General features: G+C 38.7%; 1 protein-coding gene across 1 annotated transcript in view; it reads left to right on the top strand.

The window, feature by feature from the left end:
* Positions 1-22,408, top strand: part of celsr3 (cadherin, EGF LAG seven-pass G-type receptor 3) — a 90,455-nt gene that overhangs the window by 31,321 nt on the left and 36,726 nt on the right. The window contains 10 exon segments of the mRNA XM_036579109.1: positions 7,523-7,745; positions 11,404-11,519; positions 12,084-12,172; positions 13,463-13,620; positions 14,308-14,471; positions 14,809-14,934; positions 15,753-15,922; positions 17,946-18,131; positions 19,786-19,896; positions 20,498-20,666. Coding sequence (XP_036435002.1) covers positions 7,523-7,745; positions 11,404-11,519; positions 12,084-12,172; positions 13,463-13,620; positions 14,308-14,471; positions 14,809-14,934; positions 15,753-15,922; positions 17,946-18,131; positions 19,786-19,896; positions 20,498-20,666 — 1,512 coding nt within the window.

Genomic DNA, 22,408 nt, shown 5'->3' on the forward strand with positions numbered 1-22,408 from the left:
GGGAAAGTAGCCTACTGCAGGTTTTATTTCTGCGTGACTGAGTTGCTCATATTAAAGCTGCGTTTGCACGCTGTTGCGTCTGGCTGAGCTTATTTGTATGTCAGGGTATGTGAGTGCATTTGTGCGAGTGGGAGTTTGAGTTCGCCAATGATTCTAAAAATACTGCACTTTCAGAATGGAGATTTATTTTTTGGATGGATTGTTGTTTCCTTTAGAGACGCATACTTTCTCTCATGTGCTTACAGATTCTGTGTGTTGGTGTGTGTACGTACCGTGTGTGTGCGTGAGTCCTTTGTGAATAGACAGGTGTGTGTTGTGCGTCTAAGTGCTTTGTGAAGAGGAGCAGTCAGAGTGAAATGTTTCAGAGTAATTGCTTTGTGTCTGTGTCAATGGGGCTGCGAGAGTGGATTTAACGCTCTGTCTCTCTCTCTCTGTTTCTCTCTATCTCAATCTCTCTCTCTCTCTACTCTCCGTGTCTGTCACTCTCCTTTTTCACTGTCTTCTTCTTTCTCTCCTCCATCATTCTTTTCTTCTTCTCTCTCCCTCTTTATCTCTCTCTTCTTCTACTCGCCCCTTGTCATTACCATTCTCCTTTTTCTTTTTCGCTCTCCTCTTTCTCACCCTCTCCTTCTTTCTCTCTGTCTCTCTCTCTCTCTCACTCTCTGTATTTCTTGACTTTCTCACTCTCCTCATTTCTGTCCTCATTTCTCTCTCTCTTTTTCTCTCCTTTCTATCTCTCCTTCCTCTTCTCTTTCTCCCTTCTTATCTTTTTCTCCCTCTTTTTCTGTCTCCAATCTTCCTTTCTCTTGCTCTCTTCTTGATCCTCTCTCTATCTCATTTTTTCTTTCTTGTTCTCATCCCCTTTTCTTTCTCTTTCTCTATTCTCTCCTCACTCTTTCCCTCTGTTATCTCCCTGTCTCTCACTCTGTTTTCTCTCTCTTTCTCTCTCGCTTTGTCTTCTTGTCCTTTTCCCTTCTCTCTGATCTCTTTCTGATCTCTCTCTCTGTCTCTCTCTCTCTCTCTCTCTCTCTCTCTCTCTCTCTCTCTCTCTTTCTGTCCATCTGTGTCTCTCTCTTTCAGTTTCTTTTCTGTCTCTCTGTTGTCTCTGGCAAAAGTATGTCCACATAGTTTTTGTTTGTGAGCTTCTACAGAAGCTTCTGTCAGCTGCTGATCTGCTGATGGTGACCGTAGAGAGTGAGCACTGTGTTACTGCTCACAGAGAGTGGGTTATTCTGTGTATGTGTGTGAGAGCAGATTTCCTTGATGATTAGGTCTACAAACAAATGTACACAGTCTTTTTCTTCCAAATGTAGTCAGTCAGTCTAAATCAGGGGATCTTAACATTTTTCACAGTGTGGCCCTTTTCTCATGTTAAAAATACTCTTTGCCAAACTGCCCTCCAGTCCCCTACTCCCCACACACACCAGTATACACAAGTCACTTACCTGCCTGGCACTGAAAAAATACTTCAGTTATAGTGGTCAGTCAAGACCCTCCCTCAGTAACAAGGTCACTCAATACATTGACAAAAATTACAAAAATTGACATTAGCCTTGTTTCCTGGCCTGTAGGTGGAGCCATTCAGCAGAACCTTGTATTTGTCAACATTATTTAACTGTGTTTAATAAGGTAGCACTGCTCTCCAGGGGCCCCACAATGTGACCCCAAAGGGGGTCCTGACCCCCAGGTTAAGAACCCCTGGTTTAATAATGACACACTTGACTCAAACCGGGTTGTAATCTCAAATAGGTTTACTTATGTGGTTTCTGACACATGTCTCCGCTAGCTTGGTAACATTATGATAGGGCCTAACTAGTGGGTGGAATTGGACGTGACTAAATTTAGAGAGAAATTGGGGGGGAAAAACTCCACTTCCCAAAAAACACTAAGGAAGCAAGTCTTGGACACTAAACATATCTTGGTTGACTATATTTGCTGGAAAACAGTGTTAATCAGATTTTTCACTTTAAGCAAACAGTACATTTCACAATGGCTTTGCACATTATGCTTTTCATTGGCCGGATCACGATGAAGTCCTTGAGCATGCACAGGTTATATTTCTGCTTCATGACAAGCTAATGTACTGTTTTATGCAGCGTATCTCTATAAACACTGTAACTCTGAGAGAGAAAAGCTGCCTGCTGTTGCTATCAGTCTGCAGCAGTGTTCATTAGTGCCGGACTCAGGGTCACTGCAGGGTTTAATGTTCTACCTGATTCAGTTCAGAAAGCTCTCAGTAAATAGCAGGAGTGTGATACAGGAGAGAAAACTCTAAACTGAGGATTTCACTGCTGTACCAGCTAACTTACTTAGCTTGTTAACCATCATGGGTTACTACTATAGTTTTGCTTTACTATTTAATTGAAATTACATGATGAACTACATAGTTAGTTACATAATGAATTCCATTTCTCTTTGATTCACATTTTGGATCAACTCCATTTCCACAATTTTTTCCATTTTGAAAAAAATAACAGTAACTTGGCAAAAGTGGGAGGGGTGGGGTTTTTTTTTCTTTTTGCAAAACAAAACTGTAAACGAGGACTATACTGAAAACGAAAGCTAGTGGTGAAAAAATATACTAATAAAGCTTAATAAAGATAAAAATGGCACAAAACACAAAAACTAAATTAAAACTTTAATGTCCACTGCAAAATGAATCAATAATACACTGTTATTTATTGCAGTTAGGTATTTATTTTACAGTATTTAACGTTTTTTTTTCTTTTTTTTTACTGTAAAACACTGTATTCAAAATTTTATTGTGAAATCAACTTGGCCTAAAATGTTTTCAGGTATTTATTTACATATTTACACAGAGAAAATTACTGTGAGGTTGATGTTGAGCTGTACTTCACAGCATTATAAGATACAACAGCAGCTGAAATTGCTAAAATTATAAGAAAACTGATACTGTCTGTAAAATGTGAATTTGCATTTAAAATATGTATTTGTGATATTCTTTGCACATACAGTGCAAAACATTTTTTTCTAAAAAGAGTACATTTTAACATCTACAAAAGTCGTTTTTTCATACGTTAATTTACAACAAACTCATAGCTACTGAGTTCCATTGTTTTACAGTTATTATTTAAACATGTAAAAGTACTGTATTTTGAATACATCTTATTACTGTAAATATACAGCAGAATGAAACTACATTACAGTAGTCTTGTGGTCCAGAAGGCTCTGGACAATATACAGTTGCTATTTTACTTACTATGTTATTTACTGTTAATACAGTGCAGAAAGTTACTGTGGAAGTGATGCAACACATAGTGAGTATTTTACTGTAATTTTACAGTAAAAATATTTTACAGTGTACATAGTATTACAGAGATGCAACCCACAGTGTAGTCTACTGTAGCATAACACTAAAAAAACTATTAATGTACTCCTAAAATAAACTGAAATCAAAAACCAATATCAAAAAACTATATAAAAGTATAAAAACTATACCAACTCTGCTACACACAAACCTTTTATCAAAGTCAAGTCCTAATAAAATATTTCCTCATCTACCTAAAAACATAAATGAGATATAGATTGAAAGCTTAGAATCTGCACTTTAAACAGTTTTTCTGTATGTTTCAGTGAGTGAGACATTATTAATATATAATATAAGAAGAGAAGATGAGTTTCTAGGAGCAGATGAACAGATCCAGATCCTGCCTGAGTTTCTTAAACACACAGAAGCACAGAGATGACTGTAGGATGATGAAGTGAGTGTGTGTTTGAACTCCACACTCTGAAGGATAATGGATAATAGATGTGAGAGTTGTGTTAGTCAGCTGGGCCTGTAGCTCGGCCTGCTGTTTTAATACAGCTCTGCCTCTGAAAGCTTCACTCACATACTCCACTCAGCAGACGCCCTGCTTCTCATCCTGCTTCTGATCCTGCTGCTGCTTCTACTGCTGGATCTGCAGGCTGAGTCACCCACTACTAATCCATACTGTCTGCATGGGCTGCTCTCAGTTTGCAGCATTATTTTATTGGATTATGTATGGGAGTTTCCTGTGGCTCTCTCTTCCTTTCTCTCTGTCTCCCCCTCTCTGTCTGCTTCTTATCCCTCTATGTCTCTGTCTCTTTCTCTGTCTCTCTTTCTGTCTCTCTCCCTTTCCTTTCTTTCTTTTCCTCACTCTCTCTCACTGTCCTTTCCTCACATTCTCACTCTCCTCTCTCTTTCTTTCTTACTCTCTCACACTTTCTCCCCCAACCCAATAGTTTCTTCAGCAGACTTTTAGAAAGCATCTCCTCCTGCAGTTTTTAAACTACCAGGCTTATAAGCATCCTTTGCCCTTTGGAGTTGTTTTGTGCTTTTTAGGTGGGCTGATCATTCATGGTCCCCTTTTTCATTCCTCTATTCTTCAATTTTTCCCTATAAACATTTTTCATATTTTCTTATTTTTCCTGAGGTCCACTTATGATGTTTATGTGGTTTTACGTACCCCAAACTGTTTTTTTATGTCCATTTTCTGACCTGTCTTTATCCTTTAGAATTAAACAGGCTGTTTTTGTTATTTATTATTATAACATCTTTAAGACTGAAATATGTAAATGACCTCTGTTCTGATTGGTTGCTCTGTATTGTGCTACATTCATAAAACACTCTGGGCAGAAACAGTCCTTATCATTTTAACGTGAAAGGATGGAGATATATATATTTTTTTTGACATCACAAAAAGTGTGTGCTTAGTGACCAAAATCATGTGTGTGTGTGTGTGTGTGTGTGTTCTGGGGTGAGTTTAAGTGGTGTTAGCTTATTTGTGGGTGGTGTGTGTCTCTCTATGTTTTTTCTGTGTGTCTTGAAGCTGGATGTGTGTGTGTGTGTGTGTGTGTGTGTGTGTTATACAGGACCAGCTGGCATATACAGACCCACAGGGAGGATTTTGTGTGTGGTGTGTGGGGGTCAGTGAGAGTGTGGGTGGGGAGGGGCCAGAGGTTTGGAGATTGCTTTTAAAAGCAAAACTCTGCTGAGATTTTACACTTTCACTGCAGGGGGCATCAGGAACAGAGCGATTGCAAGTGTGTGTGCGTGTGTGTATGTGTGTGTTTGTGTTTGTGATTGTGTTTGTGATTGTCTGTGCTTGTGTGTGTATGTTTGTATGTTGTGTGTGTGTGTGTGTGTGTGTGTGTGTGTGTGTGTGTGTGTGTGCATTTTTGTCTGGATTATTTACAGAAGCTGTTGCCAGAGGTTTGCTAACCACATGTTGTACCCGCACAATGCCAATACTCAGCCTTCGTTTGGCACAAGGTTGTAAACCCTGAGGGTCTGATCTACATCCTCCAAATTCACAGGGCGCTGAATTCCCCTTTCACATCCAGACTAATCACACAGATATACACAGAAAAAATGACTGAAGGCAGATCGACAGGCAGAAGGAAAACACTCCATCAAGGGACTTATTAGACTTACAAACTGAAAATATGTCGACATTACACAAACGTCATTTTATGTTATGACAGCATACATGTATGCTGACACTACTCTGTTTGACTGAATGGAAATTTGTGCCATACTTACATTGTTACTGTGACATGTAACTTCATTGGAGAAGATAAAAACACATTTAACCCCTTAAAATCACAGACTTATTTCATATTAAGACCTATTATTCAGTAAATAATGCCCTGGTCTGTTAAGGGGCAAACTTAAATATATCCAGTGAACATTGACTGTTAGAGTTCAGGTCCAAAATGTCAAAAAAAGAGAAAAAAAAACATCTCTTTGATAATGCTAATTTCTGGTTGCACTGCTGTGGGACTTTTAGTACTATGTTAGCACTAAGCTAACACAGGAGCACACGAATATACTGTTCTATATTAAATACAAACTTTTGAAGCTTGTAACTTTTAAAGCATGTCATTCCATGTTTTTATGAGGCTTATAAAAGACATGTTAACAGATTTTACTCATATGTTACAGTTTTACAGTGAGTTTTTCAGAAAAGAGCTCTCCATTCCCTTAAAACTGACTGAAACCTGGCTAGACTACCACTTGTATTTGCTGATAATGATGTCTCTAGGACTTTGAGAAGGTCTTAAGTGATATTTCTTCTCACAGGATTGGTACCATTCACTGTAAATTATAATTGGTTGATTCTACTGTTGTTTCATAATTGTAATGGTAGTTAATCTAACATGTTAGGCCTTCTGTCCATGTCTGTCAAGTTGTAACCAATGGGAGAGCTTCCTTGGCAGCATCCACCTACGTACCACAGAGAAATAAATCCTGATTGGGTGATGTTCTACTGGATATTCCATAATTTTAACCTTTTTGTTTCTAAGCAAAACTTAACAGTGATTTAAGAGTATTACTACTGTTGTATTTTAATGCAACAAAGGACTAAAAATGACAAACATGTATTGTTTTATGTTCCCAGAAACCTTAAGACCTTCTCTGAAGGTTTAGAAGACCCTGAGGGTTCCCCACTGAGTATATGTTAATGTAATTTCAAGTCTCAAGTGAATTTGGGACTTTTTTTGTCTATTCAGCATGTAATGATAAAAATCTAACACACAAGGATGGAGTTATGAGGTTTTGATATAAATATGACAAAATCAAGTTCGCAATTTTTTTTTCAGCAATATCAAGGCTGAAAGAAAAAAATGGAACACTGAAAGATAGAGAGGCAGGCAGAAAGATGGACAGAGAGGCAGAACGAGAGAGAGACAGGAAAGAATGAAAAGACAGAAGGAGAGACAGGCAGACAAACAAAGACAGATGGAGGAAAGAGTGACAGACAGGTTAATACATAATCAAACAGAAAGATGGACAAATAGTGGGAAGACAGACAAACAGACAGGTAAACAGACACATAGACAGACATGAAAGGCTGTTCCTCTTGGAAAAGGCAAAGGGAGAAGGCCAGACAGTCAGCCAGCCAGACTAAATGGGATTTAGCATAGCAGACTGCAGTTTAACATTGAGCTCTACATGCTCAGCTGCTGCCGCTGCTCTTGGCAATATTCAGTGCTTATGTTTGCACAATAGAGCAGAAGAGTGAGAGCTTTTTCATGTTCCACTGCAGAGGTGATCTGTGGGACTATGCTGTTGGTCACTGACACTGAGATGTAATGTCTGAATGTGGTTTATATCTTCTCTGTCTCTTGGATCATTACTATTTTATTATGTTCCTCTGAAAATATACAGTTAAAAAACAAAACAAACAAACAAACCAAAAAAACGGTAGTCCAACTGCGGGGGCACCAGACAAATCCTGTTAATTAAGTAAAGATTAATTAGTTAAAAGTATGTTTTTTCAATGATGGTAAAAATCTGTAAAAAGACAGTCATTTTCTTTCTTAGAAATTCTGCAGTACAGTAGTTCTACAGAAATATACAGTTTCACTCCGTGAAATGAATGTAAAAAATGCTTTTGTGTAGCTACATTGGATTTCTGTTAATTAGTAACAGGAGTGTTACAATACAGCATTAATTGGTTATTGGTCATCATATACAGACAAGTCAGGGGCAATCGCAGACAGCACATAAAAGTGGTCATTCTCATTTCTCTCTCAGGTGAGCGGTGTGAGTTTGACCGCCGGGCCGGACGCTGTGTGGCTGGCGTGTGTCGTAACGGAGGGACGTGTCGGGAGCTGTCTGGTGGTGGGTTCCGCTGTGAGTGCCCTGCGGGGGGCTATGAGAGACCCTACTGCACTGTCACCACACGCTCATTCCTCCCTAAATCCTTTATCATGTTCAGGGGGCTGCGCCAGAGATTCCACCTGTCCATCTCTCTCTCGTGAGTACACAAACACATCGTGCTGCTTGACACAAAAAAACATTATACTGCTTTTCTTTGAAAATGTATTGCTAGACAATATGAATAGAATCACAATAAAAGTACTGATATTTGTAAATGTCATTGGAAATCTTGCCAGGCACTCTACTTACAAACACACTCCCATGCAAAAAATTATATCTTGGCAAGTGAAATTATCTGTATGTAGTCAATATATTTAATATTTCTCATTTTGAAATTGTTGTAAGAATATTAGAAATTCGTTTAACTTATTTCTAGACAGTTTTCATTTGATTTAAGCCATTTTATCATGTGTATTTTAAACTATTAGCAAATAATATTACTGGTTTTAAGTTTGTACAAAAAAAAAACCCTCTGTGATGATACTAATTTCTGCAAGCACCCCTATGGGATTCCACGTATTATGTTAGCAATAAGCTAATGGTGGTGCACATGAACATTTTTGACCACTCTTAAAATTAAACATGGATAATTTAAACTTTAAAAAAACATTCCATATGCTTTATTTGAAGTTTGTAACTGACATTTACATATTGTCACGCCTCTCGTCAGCTCCACTGAAATCTCTGCTCCCCACTCTGTTGTGAACTCCAACTCCCAGAATCCTCTGGGAGGTCACCTGACTCTGGACTCTTTACAGTCCACCTATCCACTTTCTACCTCCCCGATTACTGATTTCTATTACTCATATCTCACCCTATATAACCTGTCTGTGTTCACTGTCACTTTACAAAGTATGGTTTCAGACCTTTTTGCCTGCCTTTTTGACTTGGTCTGTGGTCTATGTACATACCTGTTAGCCTTTGTTTGACCTTAGCCTGTTTCTGGATTACGTCACTGGTTTGTCCCTTTATTAAACGTTTTAACCAACAGTGAACTCTGCTCTCGTCTGATCCATCCAGATACCTCACACACATGCAGTACTGTGCAAAAGGCACATAAATAGTTGTGTAAAATCATTTATCTGGGCAGGTAGTGTGTTTTGGCCTGTAAAAGCACTTCTCCCCAGTGCCATCATGTATCCACTATGTGTCTAAATTCCAGCAGCAGCTCACCTGATTTAACATAAAGAAGATTTTAATAGCCAAACTAGATGTTTATTGATAATTGCAAATAATACTGGCAAGGAGAGGTTTGGAAATGGTTAAAGGAACACACTGACATGCATAAAATCACTGCTGATTATTACTGTTATTTCTATGTATTCTAATACATATACATACATCATCTAAACCGCTTATCCTTCTGGGTCGCGGTTGGGTGCTGGAGCCTATCCCAGCTGTCATTGGGCGGAAGGCAGGATACACCCTGGACAGGTCGCCAGTCCATCGCAGGGAATGTGTATTCTAATGTTATAGATAATAAATAATAATAAACTAATGTTAGTGTTTTTCTGAGTGTTTTTCTGAAATAAGTACTTTCTTTGCAGTGCAACTGTGCTGCATTGTGTCTATTAAACCTTTTAGGACTGGCTGAGTATCATAAAACATCTCAATTTCCCATCTGTGAGGCGAGAAATGAGTGAAAATGAATGACAGATAGAGAGAGGACACTGTGTGTATTGGGTGTTGCCAGCCTTTCTGTCATGTTTTTTTTTCTTCGCTCTCTATCTTTCTTCTCATTTAGACCTCACGCTCATGTGGATTTCCATCTCCCTCTCTCTCTCCTCTCTCTCTCTCTCTCTCTCTCTTTCATCCTCTCTCACTCTCTCGCACTCTCTCTCACTTCTTTCTTTCATCTCTCTCTTTTTTCCCTCTCATCTCTTTCCCATTGTGAGTGCTATATCCTGTGTTCTCGTGCGTTGTGATTGGTCAGAGTTTGGTTGCTATAGTGTAGAGGTCATATAATGGATGTTGGCTTTGAATCCCCATGATGAGTGAAACAGATAATTTATTTAGTAACGCCATCCAGCACTAACAATAAGCAAACAAAAGCACCACTAAGTCTCCTCTCCCTCGATACCAAGCAACATTTTATCTCTCCCTTTCTTCCTCTCCATGCCACTCTCTTTCGTTCTGTTTCTATATTAACTTCTCTACTCTCTCTCTCACACATGTGCCCACAAAAGCATGCACAAACACACACACACACACACACACACACGCACACTCTATATGTTCCATTAGAGACCCCGGCCCTGACCCTGATAAAGTCTATTACATCAACACACACTCACAAACAATACAAAGTGACTTTGTCTACAAGCATTGGTATTGAAAACAGTATGACAATTTGGGTTAAAGGGGAGTTCCACCAATTTTTCAAAATTTTTGAATAATGCAACCGTTGTAAACAAAATCATTCAGAGTGGTTTGATGTGAAATTGTTCTTTGATGGTTCAACACCCTGCATGTAGCCCTCCACCATGAATGTATTTTTTTGAAAATGTGTCATGTGGACACATTACAGTTAGTCACATTTTTATAGCGTGTGTTTCCTGTTATTGTCCAGTCAGTGTCAGTTTTGGTGTTTGTTTTCTGATGTTTTGTTCTTACCACGGTGGTAGACAGAACCAGACACTTGCAGAAGAGGTGTTAAGAGCTTTAATGCCAAAAGGATGATCCAAAACCACAGTCGAAAAACCATAGTTGAAAACCAGAAAACGCATAAAAAGCAAGGTTATGAATGAAAAACAGGTCATACATGTAAATGGGTAAAGAGACATGAAGGAAACGCAAAGTGTAGGTGCAAATAGACTGATTATATACACAGAGAAACAGGTGTAAGTGATTTGGAAGTCCGGAGAGGCTGAGCATTGATAGGTGGATCTGGAGGAGCCCTGAACCATATGATGGAGTGAGGGGCTCTGGGAATTGTAGTCCGAGGCGGCCGAGTTGGCTGTAGTTTCAGCCAGGCTGGAGGGAGGCGTGACACCTGTGTAGTTGTGTGGGTGGGAGATCTGGGGGATATCAGATATGTACATTGATAAATGTCATATGCAGATGTTTGTAAAAATATCGTCCATTTAAAATATTAAAATTCCTCTAATACATGTGTGGGTGGGGGTTGGAGGGATTTGGTTCTGAGAGGCCAGAAAAAACAAAGATTAATGAATAAATAAAAATCAATGAATGAAAACTTTGTATCAGACCTATCATAAAATAATGTCTCAGGCACCAGGCAACTTATTTACAACCTTTTTGTGCTTTGGATGTCTGGTTCCTGTCACCCCCACTGTGAACAGTTCTGACTCTGTAAGGTCCTCTAGAACAGGACCTTTCATATTTCTTTGATCTTATCCGTTTAATTATGCAGAAGTGTTGAAAATTTGGTGTAATAATCCTTTAAATTGAGTAGGCCCATGGCTTACTATAACACTATTTTCACTACTAAAATAAGAATTAAAAGGAACTAAAGGGCATTTTAATAGTCAAGTCACATCAGCTTAAAGAGTACATTTAGAATCAACAAGCACTGGCCAAAGCAGAGTGAAATATAGTTGTTTTGGAAAGGCTAATATAGTGTCAAAATACATTAAAAGAATAAAAAGAGAGTGATACAGAAACTGGAAACTATGCAATTCATAGGAAATTTCGTTGAGACTCCACAGACCTTAGGTAGAAATACAGTTGTAGATAAATTTAACTGTGCTGCATATATGATTGTATATAATGCATTATTGTGATGTGTGTTACAGGTTTGCCACTCTAGAGAACAGTGGGCTGCTATTTTATAATGGACGGTTCAATGAGAAACATGACTTCCTAGCTTTGGAGATACTAGATGGACAAGTGGTGCTGAAGTACTCCACAGGTTAGTGTATATGTGTATAGTACTGTGCAAAAGTTAGAGACCAGCCTTCAGTTATTTAATTTCCAGTCAAAGCCACCATTAAGTACAAATGATTTCTGATGAGATTATTATAATAAGATTTGCATAAAGAGGGAGAAAACTGCCACTGATAAACGATATTAAAGCTTTCGTCTTTGAGAGATCTGAAAAACATTAAATGTTTCTGTCCATCCTTCCACTGTGAGAAGACAACTCAATGCTATGAGTCTGAAAGGATGACTAAGGACTGAAGTTTGGAAGCATGGAAAATATTCCTGCAGATTTATTTAAAAGCAAGTCTCCTGAAAAGAATGGAAGCTGTAGGGTGGACACACGAAGCACTGACAAATAAATATGTTGTACTTAATGGCTGTTTTGACTGTGAATTAAATAACTGAAGGTTGGTCTCTGACTTTTGCACAGTAACTTATATGAATGTGTGGGGGAGGTGGGGGGTGTAGGTGTGTGTGAGTCTGAGACTGAGACTGATCTGTGTCTGATCTGTGACTGATCTGTGTGTTGATCTGTCTGTGTTCTTTGCCTCAGGTGAGTCCTCCACACAGGTGAGTCCATACTTGCCCGGAGGAGTGAGTGATGGGAACTGGCACACTGTCCACATCCACTACTATAACAAGGTCAGTCTGTGTGTGTGTATGTAGGTTTGTTTATGAATGCAGCTGTGTCACTGTAGTCCAGCAGGGTGTCACTTATTCTTACTGAGAAATACTTGCTTTTATCCCCATTAAATGACCAGGGCCCGTAGGTAGGCCCAAAGTTTTATTACACACTTCTATAACCTAAGAATAGCTCAACCAGTTTGCAATGAAGTCCCTGTAGTTATGGATGATAAGGCTTAGTATGTAATAAGCCTGGCATTTTTAAGGAGTTAAGTGATTAGCAATGACTAAAAAAGGGTGCTTTAACCAAAATGAAAAACCTTTGCTATATGTTTTGCAAACATGTCTACTCGCCTTTTACATTGGTGCCACAATAGTCCCAAGAGTAAGATTTCTTGGTTTAAAGACTAGGAAAACTTTTCAAAAAACTACAGGCACTTTGGGGCGGATACATGAGGGCAGGCTTTTTTTAATGCAAAAGGAAGCCAGATAGCGGATATTATTTCTGTCTTGCCTTGGAATTCCCAGTGGTTAAATGACATACTGGTATAATGCACACTGGGTATTGTAGGAGGAGAACATTGGATACACTCTGTACAAAGGATACAAAAGGGTGGATTCTGTCAAACCAGCTGAGGAATTACATGCTGCACTACAGGATACTACAAAAATACATAACAGCACAAATGATAATGTTAAATGCTAGTTTTATGTCAGAATGCCTGTTTACCTGTATGATGTGAACTACTGTGTAACTGCTGGTTATGAACTGAACACAAATTCCTTGAACATGTTTGGCCAGATAGCCTAATTCTATTTCTATTCTAAACCCTTTGAATTGCCTTTGGTTTTCATTACATAATTATTTTATTTAATTGAATTTAATTAATTCTATAATTAATTACACAGTTTCACATTGAATTACATTTACATTTGATTTACATTCTGTATTATTTTCAAGTAATCACAAACACAAAGCAAAAGGATGTTTTTTACTCAAAGCAAGATGGTTTGCGCAACAATAACATTTCACCAAATTCAAATTATAAAATATAATTAAATAAATCTCCACTTTTACTAATGAACACAAATGTGGGATTGATTGCAAGTTTAGAATCTGCACTTTGCAATAGAATTTCTCCACATTTCAGTGACTTCACTCTCACTTTCAGTGAGTGAGAAGTAATGAAACAAAATTTAAGAAGGGGGGCTTTAAGATGGATGTTCTATACAGGACTTAGGAGGCTTAGCCATAAAGCATTAACTGCACTAATGTAAAGACTGTATATATGTGTTTGTGTGTTGCAGCCTAAGCGGAGTGTTAGCGGGGAAGTTCAGGGTCCGTCTGATGAGAAGATGGCGGTGGTGAGTGTAGATGACTGTGACACTGCCATTGCGCTCAGGTTTGGAATTCAGCTGGGAAACTACAGCTGTGCGGCTCAGGGCAAACAGAGCAGCAGCAAGAAGTAAGTACACCCATACACACTCATACATGCTCACACACACACATTTATTATATGGCCCCTGCCATACAGAAGTTTGAACATCCTGAGTCAGATCACATGTTTTGTTGTTTTTCTAAGATCCTCTACACACCCTCTACTGGAGGTCTACCTAGCACACCTGGCTGTAATATCCATTAGCTGGATCAGGTATATTAGATTAGGGGTGGAGCTAAACTCTGCAGAGTGGCAGATCACCAGCAGGACTGGGCATCCCTGCTCTTAGGGAAACAAACTTAAATATGACATTCTTTTGCAAATTTTAGTGCACAGTTTGAATTTATTTTAGTTTAACACAGAGGTCAGAGGATGTGTACAAATGTGTACTTGGAGCAGGGGCGCTCAAACCTTTGCATACACCTCTATGCATAAATTCACCATACAAGCACGTACTCTAACTGACTTTCTCTCTCTCCCAGTTCAGTAGTACTTTAATGGCACGTTATGTAAACATAAATAAGAGAAATAATAAAAATAGATGTAGATTAGAGTAGAAGACTAGAAATTAAATTATTTACAGGATTTTTAGTCTACCAATGAAAGATAAAAAAAATGAGACATTATATCTCTCTTTCTCTCTTTCTCTTTCTCTCTCTCGTTCTGTTTCTCTCTCTCTCTCTCTCTCTCTCTCTCTCTCTCTCTCTCTCTCAGATCTTTGGATCTAACTGGGCCGTTGTTTCTGGGTGGAGTGCCAAACGTTCCAGACAATTTTCCGTTTGGAACGAGGGAGTTTATTGGCTGTATGAAGGACCTGCACATCGACAACAGACCGGTGGACATGGCAGGATACGTAGCTAACAACGGCACTCTGCCAGGTGTGTGTGTGTGTGTGTGTAGGGAGTGAGGATAAATGTGTTGGTTTGTGTATATATTAAAGCTGCTAATGCCAAAATCTGTTCTGCTGAATGTGACAGTAGTGATGTCATTGCATACACTATTGTTCAAAAGTTTGGGAACACTTTGCCTTCTTAATAATATTTGGTTTTAACTATTACTATGATAAAATAATGATTTAACAGTATCTTTTCTAAACTCTTATTAAAGCACATAGTGACATAGACATTAAGCAGTGTAATTGTGGGTGATGTCTTCAGTACAGTGCGATGTGATTGGTGTAGTTTGTGATGAAGTCATTTTGCTTGGCTCTAAAAGGCTGCAGTGCTAAGCTGCCCTTCTGTAAGTCCAACCCCTGCCAAAATGGAGGCACCTGCAGAGTCAGCTGGGAAACCTTCTCCTGTGACTGCCCTCTGGGCTTTGGTGGCAAGGACTGTAGCCACGGTGAGAGACACATTACACACACACATACTGTAGCCTGACTAGGACATTGTGTGGCGGATAATACCAGCTGATTTCGATGACTTGTGCTTTTGTCAGTGAAGATACTGCTGATAATTTCTGACTTTTTTGGTCATGGCATCACTGGGATTCAAACTTACAACCTCCTGAAGTTAGGGCAAACCTAAACCATAGACAGGCAGGAAACTGAAGTTACCCTTGTTTAAGTAGATTCCAGTTTCTGCTGTTAATTTGAGTTAAAGAAACTTGACCATTGAGAACTGAGCACTATGTAACTAAAATTATTAGCATTAATACAAAATTATATCTGTTGATATTAACCCTTAGCCAAATTTTTAGCCTCCTAAAATCATTATCGCTATTGGCCGCAAAATTTTCACATCAGTTGGGCCGTAATGCATACACTCACATCCTTATGCAATCCTTTTATCTTCTTTAGCTCTCTTCTGTCTGCCCTCTATTTTTATTTTGCCCTTTTCTTCGTCTCCCTTTGATTTCCAATGATTTACTTGACAAATAATTAAAGTATCTTCATGATGGTGCTCTTATTACACATCTCTTCAGTTTTGTTGGCATTGTGTGCATATGGCATTAAATATTCACAAGATCACTGGGTGTTCCGCTGCATGGGACGAGGCATCTTGCCGTCTGTTACCAAAACAAACACAGCTTGCTGAAAGACGGAGATAATTAGCCAGTTTGGATCACTAGCGCTAAGAGATGAGATGAGATGGCTTTGATTTAAAACCAGCCCTATAACAGTGCTGCCAGCTGATTACATGACCCCGCCTCCTCTGCAGTGATGCCACACCCCCACCGTTTCCTCGGCAACAGTGCTCTGTGGTGGGATCTGAAGAATGATGTCACCATCAGCACGCCCTGGTATCTGGGGCTGGTGTTCCGCACCCGGGCCAAAGAGGGCGTTCTGCTGCAGGCACAGGCTGAACAATACACGCACTTGATCTTTCAGGTGGGTTTAACTCTCTCTTTCATTCCCACTCACTGTCTACTTTATTAGAACCACATAAGTGTGTTTACATGCTTTAATAATCTGATAACTGCAGAAAATCTGATTTTGACAGGAATCTGATCAATGTGTTTAGATGCACTTGAGTAATCAGATAATGGGAAACTCCGGGTCTACATGGGTCAGGCAGTAATTGGACTTCTGCTTTGCAACTGGCCAATAAACTCAGACTAAGAGTTAGTCTGCGCAGACTAAGAAATCCAAAAGAAATCAGAGTAAGAGTACCCATGCACTAAGAAATCTGATTACTGAGCTAAAATCTAGCACTATTTATTGGATTTCTTAATCAGATTTTTAGACTTCAAACTAAAAAATCAGAGTATGCTGTTTACATGACCATTTGAATAATCAGATAAATGCAGAAATATTTTTTGTTATATATTCATAGAATTTGTATTCCAGATTAAAAGACTAAAGCATGCCGTAACTGCCTCAAGTCTGTGACCCACAGACATCACTCTCACTTCATTTGAAATGCTCTGCCAAGCCATAACGCCAGTCTCTTTCAGTTGGTATTTATTTCGGGGGTGTTCTGAAATCAGTTTCCTCTTCTACAGGTGAAATGCATGTCCAGTTGAATTTAAATCAGGAGGCTTTCAGCCTTTTCTTTCTCATAAACTCTTCGTTTAAGTGATATACTCTGCTCGTTGTCTTGATACACTATGAATTTCCACGCCAGTGAGTTTTTGCATGGACTTGGGAAGACAAGATGTTTATGCAGACTTCAGGATTCATTGTGCTTCTGCCATCATCAGTTACACCACCAGTGAAGCCCAATGAGCCAGTTCCAGGAGCAGCCATGCATGCCCAAGTGGTGAAGTGGTGTGCTCATGATCATTTGCAATCCATCCTTTTCTCCACACTTTTCACTTCCCATCGCTTTGATAAAGATTAATCTCTAGCTTATCTCTCCAGAACTGTTTGCTCCAAAACTCGTCCGTTCCATCTTTGTCCTTCTCTGTGAATTCTAACCATGCTCTTCTGTTTTTGATGCTGATGAGAGGTTTGCAGCTTGTAGTGTAGCTTCTGTATTCCTTCTCTTTAAGTCTTCTTCTTCAACCTTCACCTCTGCACTCTGTAGACTGTTTACTGTTTCTCTGGATTTTGCTTTTTTGTTTTTTTTTATCTCTCACTAGTTTCTTTTGCAAAATATTCCATATTCTTGTGTTTGAACAGTAGTTGTGCAGTGGTTCGGTTGGTATTTGCTCTATTTTCATTCATTCTGCTTTTTGTTCCTTTTCCGTCAAAACAAGATTCCTAGTACAAACTCCAATGATTTAAACATCTCTAAGATCGCACTTCTTTTACATGTTTACAATTACAGGTACATTGAAGACCTGAGCAATCAGATTCATCTGCCGTACATTTATCCCATTACTTATGCTCAGCTACAGTTGGTTGAGTTCACACAACAAATGACAAAAAACAGTATTATGTTACGTTGTTTGGAAAACATTGGCCAGAAATAAGCTGACATTCTGTCTCATGCTCTTGCTTTGATCTGAAATGCAATTTTTATGAACATATATCAAAGGTATTTTTGCTTCTCACTGTTGGTGTACAGTTACAGCCTGTAGCCCATATGCTGTCATCCCTGTGAATCTGGTCATAATTAATTCATTTAAAAAATCATTTTTATAATTAATTGTTATCAAAATTAACAAACATTTGCCATGACAAGGTAACCTGTCTGTTTATGTGAAGTGCGCAACAAATACATCAGTACAGTTGGTATATAAGGCATGGGTTTCTAACAAAGTACAGCTTTATTAAAAATCTTCACTTTATTAAATATAAACCTTCCTCCAGATGCCGCTCTCCCTTTCAGTGAAGCCCATTTTAAACTGTTCACTGTCTTATACAATGCTTGGTCATAGGCCCAGTATCCACTGTCCGTTAGACGCTGAGCAGAGCTGATGTGTGTTACGTTATGCTGTATTGAATAAAGGACTGGTTGTTTTTGCAGTTGACGGCAGGTCAGCTTGTCTTTTCTGTGGCGCGACGGTCAGCACAGCCTGTGCGGTTGCGGCTGGACCAGGTGCAGGTGTGTGACGGCCGCTGGCATGACCTGCAGCTGGAGCTCAGAGACATCCGGAGTGGACGAGAGACGCGCTATGTAGCTACTGTCAGACTGGACTTTGGACTGTACCAGGTGCACACACATATACACACACACAGACTCACACGAATATATATAATCATATGCAGAAATATGCAGCCCTCAAGGTAGTTTAGAAAAATGCACCGAAGGCATCACAGACAATGATACAGCGATAACGTTTCAGAATTTGCATGTCGATTCATAGATAAAAAATATGTATGTCCACATTAATTAGGCAAAGTTAATAGAATAAATGTTATCTTATTTTTGACCCACTGCATTCTTGCCTACTCTTAGGACCCATAGAATGCTATATTTCCAACATTTCAACTGATGACCTATCACTCACAAATGCATTCTTTCGGTCATTTAAGCTATGTTTGTCACTGCATAATACTGAATTTCCAGTTTAAACTGCCACTCTTCTGCTGCACTGTGCTAAAGTAGCCAATTAGACAGGTTGAAAACAACACCAACATAGCCTAGAATCAGATCTGTCCTAACAGTGTGACCATTCACATTTAATTGGAAATTGATTGTGCACTCAGATTTTGCTAAGAAAAAACAATTTGTGGGTGGAGCTTAGACAGGTCAGACTACAGACTCCAGACATTGAGGACATATTTATTTGTTTTGTACATCTGCAAATATCTACATATATACACAAACTGTGTCTACCTTGTTGTCAACAAGATATCATGAGGATATCAGCAGAGGGATCCCTCTGCTGATTGGGCCTCCTCTGAAGGCCTAGTAAGCCCTGAGGAGGCCCAATGTGGTCATATTTATTTATTAGAATCATCATGCTTGTTTTAGTATTGTAGTAATACTCTTATTTCATTGTTTAGTTTATGTTGAAAACAAAGGGGTTAAACACTTGAAATGACCAATGGAAAATTATCCAATTAGGAAGCTGTCCCATTGGTTAGAACTTCAGTTGCTGAACTGAATGCTTCATACATTATATTAAACAATACTTAGTAGCTGACAGAAAAAATCAACCAGTCAAGGTTGATTTACAATGGATGGGACCAATTTCCAGAGATTTTAAACTCTAGGCTTTCGGAATGTCTTACATACGTTGTATGAAAGCAAATACGAGCAGTAGCTTTACTGAAAGAGTTTCTTTGAAACTGCTACATACAAGGTAGAATATGTTATTGTCTGTTACAAGCATCATATAAACATATGGAATGTAGTTTACAAGCTTCCAATTTGTGTTTCATGTAGAACATGTCATATTGGTGACCTTCCGGGCCAAAGTGCTGCGGAGATTAGTGTTTACCCTCATCTAATGTTCTGAATTCGGTTCACGAAGCCCTTGCTAATCAGCTGATGAGCTAAATCAGGTGTGTTTAGTGAGGCAGTGTGCTGAAATCTGCAGTGTTTTCACCCCTGAGGACTGGAGCCTGACACATGTGACATGTCTGTCGTACATAATGTTAATGTGGACCTCTGTCAGCTTAGCGCTAACATATTACTAGAATCATGTAGAAATTAATATAGAAATTTCATATAGATTTTTTCACCACATTTTTAACTGGGTTTTATTATTTATGACAGACTTAAGCCTCAGCTCTGTTAGTTATGGTTTGCCCCACTGCCTAATCCTTTGATTTTCCCATGACAGACACATAAACAGAGTTCTACTTCTTCCCGTTCTTATCTCTCTCTCTCTCTCTCTCTCTCTTTCTCTCTCTTGTAGGGGACAGTAATAGTAGGCAATGAAATTCACGGGCTGAAGGTGAAGCATCTTCATGTGGGTGGCGTCTTGGGAGCCGGAGAGGTGCAGAGTGGAATACGTGGCTGTATACAGGTCAGTCACCACGGCAACCATGCCGGTCTCACCTTCTCTGATGAGACCTCTCTCACGTTGCCTCAACCGCCTCACAAATAATTAACTTGGGTGAAAAATTGACAATTAACGTTTCCTAATTGGGTCGTTAATTTGACAGAACGGTAAGGTAATTAACCAGAGCTTACACACCCAGAGCTAATTAAACACTCACCTATCCTGCTTTCAGTTTGACTTAAGTATTTAGTCTCAAACTTCTCTCAGAAGAGCACGGCTTCAGTTTTACTTTCTGTACTCATTAATCAACCCAGAGCTAATGATTACAGCGATGAAAGTTTCTAAAAAGCACTTAGGTGAGCTTGTTCAACATCCATCTTAAATTTATTTACTTATGCTTACCTGCAGTCATAGCATACAAACAGCATATGTGGTGTGAGCAGTCTAATATCATATTAATATTTTATAATAGAAAATAAATTGCTGTTATTAAAATTTTACTGTGATAAAGTAGTAGAGCACAAAAATTGAATATGTATGTATATTGTGGTTTTATTAACCGACTATAAGAGTCACACGACTGAGCGAGTGTTTAATACATCCTTGTTTCTATGTGTTTTTATAGGGGGTGCGTTTGGGGGTGCGTCCTGATTCCCCTGCCTTGCCCCGCCCCTCCAGAACCATCAAAGTGGAGACTGGATGTAATGTTGGCAACCCATGTAACTCCTCCCCCTGCCCCGCCCACAGCCGCTGCGCTGATGAATGGGAGCGGCACACCTGCATTTGTGAGCCAGGTAAAATAGAGGGGAGTGTTTGTGTGTGGAAGGGAGCCTCTACAGTATAAGTCAGCAATTTCCAAAACATTTTTGCTAAATATAAATTTTTTGTCTTAGCACTTTCATGTCCTTAGCACGGTAAGGAAAAATGCCACAGAACGTGTGCTGACGGGTCTTATTGGGATTTTCGTTTAGCTTTTGTATAGTTATACCTTGGATAAGCATCTAATAATGAGTGCATTTACATGCACTTAATAATCCGATAACTGCAGAAAATCAGATTTTGTCAGTAATCCGATCATCATTTATATGCACTTGAGTAATAAGATAATGGGGAAACTCTGGGTCTACATGAGTCAGGCAGTAATCGGATTTCTGCTTTGCAATGAGCCAATAAACTCACAGAAGAAGACGTGACGTGAACGTAATGTAAATCTTAAACTTCATGTCACGTCTTTTTTTTTAAACATTGCGCCACTTTACCTGAAAATATGAACATACATCATCTAGAAGATAAAGAATATTTAAATCCTTCATTTTGTCAAACATGTAGTTGGTTACAGCATCACTCCAGGAGTGTTTTGCTGCCGTCTTGTGGCAACGCTGCTTGCTTATTTCCAGTACCGCCATCTGTTTTCGCACATGTGCAGACTGAGAAATCCGAAAGAAATCAGAGTAAAATCCAGCTCTCTTTATCGAATTTCTTAATCAGATTTCTAGACCATACTCCGATCTAAGAAATCAGAGAATGCTATTTACATGACCATTTGAATAATCTGTTAACAGCAGAAATCTGATTATGATCGTATTTGTGAGTGCATGTAAACAAGCTCAATTAGATTTTAAAAAAATAGTAAACTTTGGTTCCAAATCAAATTAGGAATTTCTGTTGTTTTGGCTAAAAACCAGTATTCCCATATGACCAAAAGCATAAACAAAGTAGAAAAAATGATTTTTTTTTTACTTTGCTGAGTAAATGATAATATATTAACTTCTACTCAAGTACATTTGTGAACAAAGGAATGTACTTTTTACTCAGTTCTACTTTAGACGTTCACACTGAGTTATTAATTCTCTTTTTGGGATTTTAATTCATTTTGTTCTGTTGGTGGATCCTACACTGCTTTGAACTTCAGTTAACAGGCCTCAGTTGCTATGCTGATAGATGTTAGATGTACTAAGGGATTCCATCTATGGGGAGCTGAATACTTGAGTTTCCGAGTTTTGAGCTTTTGGCCTGACTTTCTTTTGGTAATGCTTTCTTTTACAGTCTCTTAGGTTCTGTGAATTAACCAGGTAAGCATGAGGTACAAACTGCAAAGTACTGGATCATTTTTTGTATAACATGATGGTAAGTTCGAAAACAGCAACTAAATTACACTGAAATACCCAACAGGTTCTATGTATTAACTCAGTAAGTGTGAGTACAAACTCCGAAGCGCTGTGTAATTATTTTGGCTAAAATGGTGGTAAGTACTAAAAAACTATATTGAAATTCCTTGCAGGTTTTAGTTATTAATGCCATAAAGGCAATAGTAAAATATCTCATTATTGGATATGGGAATTTTTGGATGAGGTGACAAGTGCAATCAAACAAACATTTAAGCAGGAACGTAAACTGGAACGTAGCAGGTAGTTATATGGGTTAAAAAGACATAAGAGTGTAAGAGATGCTATGATTTTACTGTATTCTTACCATTTACTTCAATAATTTCCTGTTTGCAATATAGATACCAATATTGAATAATGTTTTAATGTCC

The sequence above is a fragment of the Colossoma macropomum genome, unplaced genomic scaffold (assembly GCF_904425465.1).
Source record: "Colossoma macropomum unplaced genomic scaffold, Colossoma_macropomum, whole genome shotgun sequence".
Lineage (NCBI taxonomy): Eukaryota > Metazoa > Chordata > Actinopteri > Characiformes > Serrasalmidae > Colossoma > Colossoma macropomum.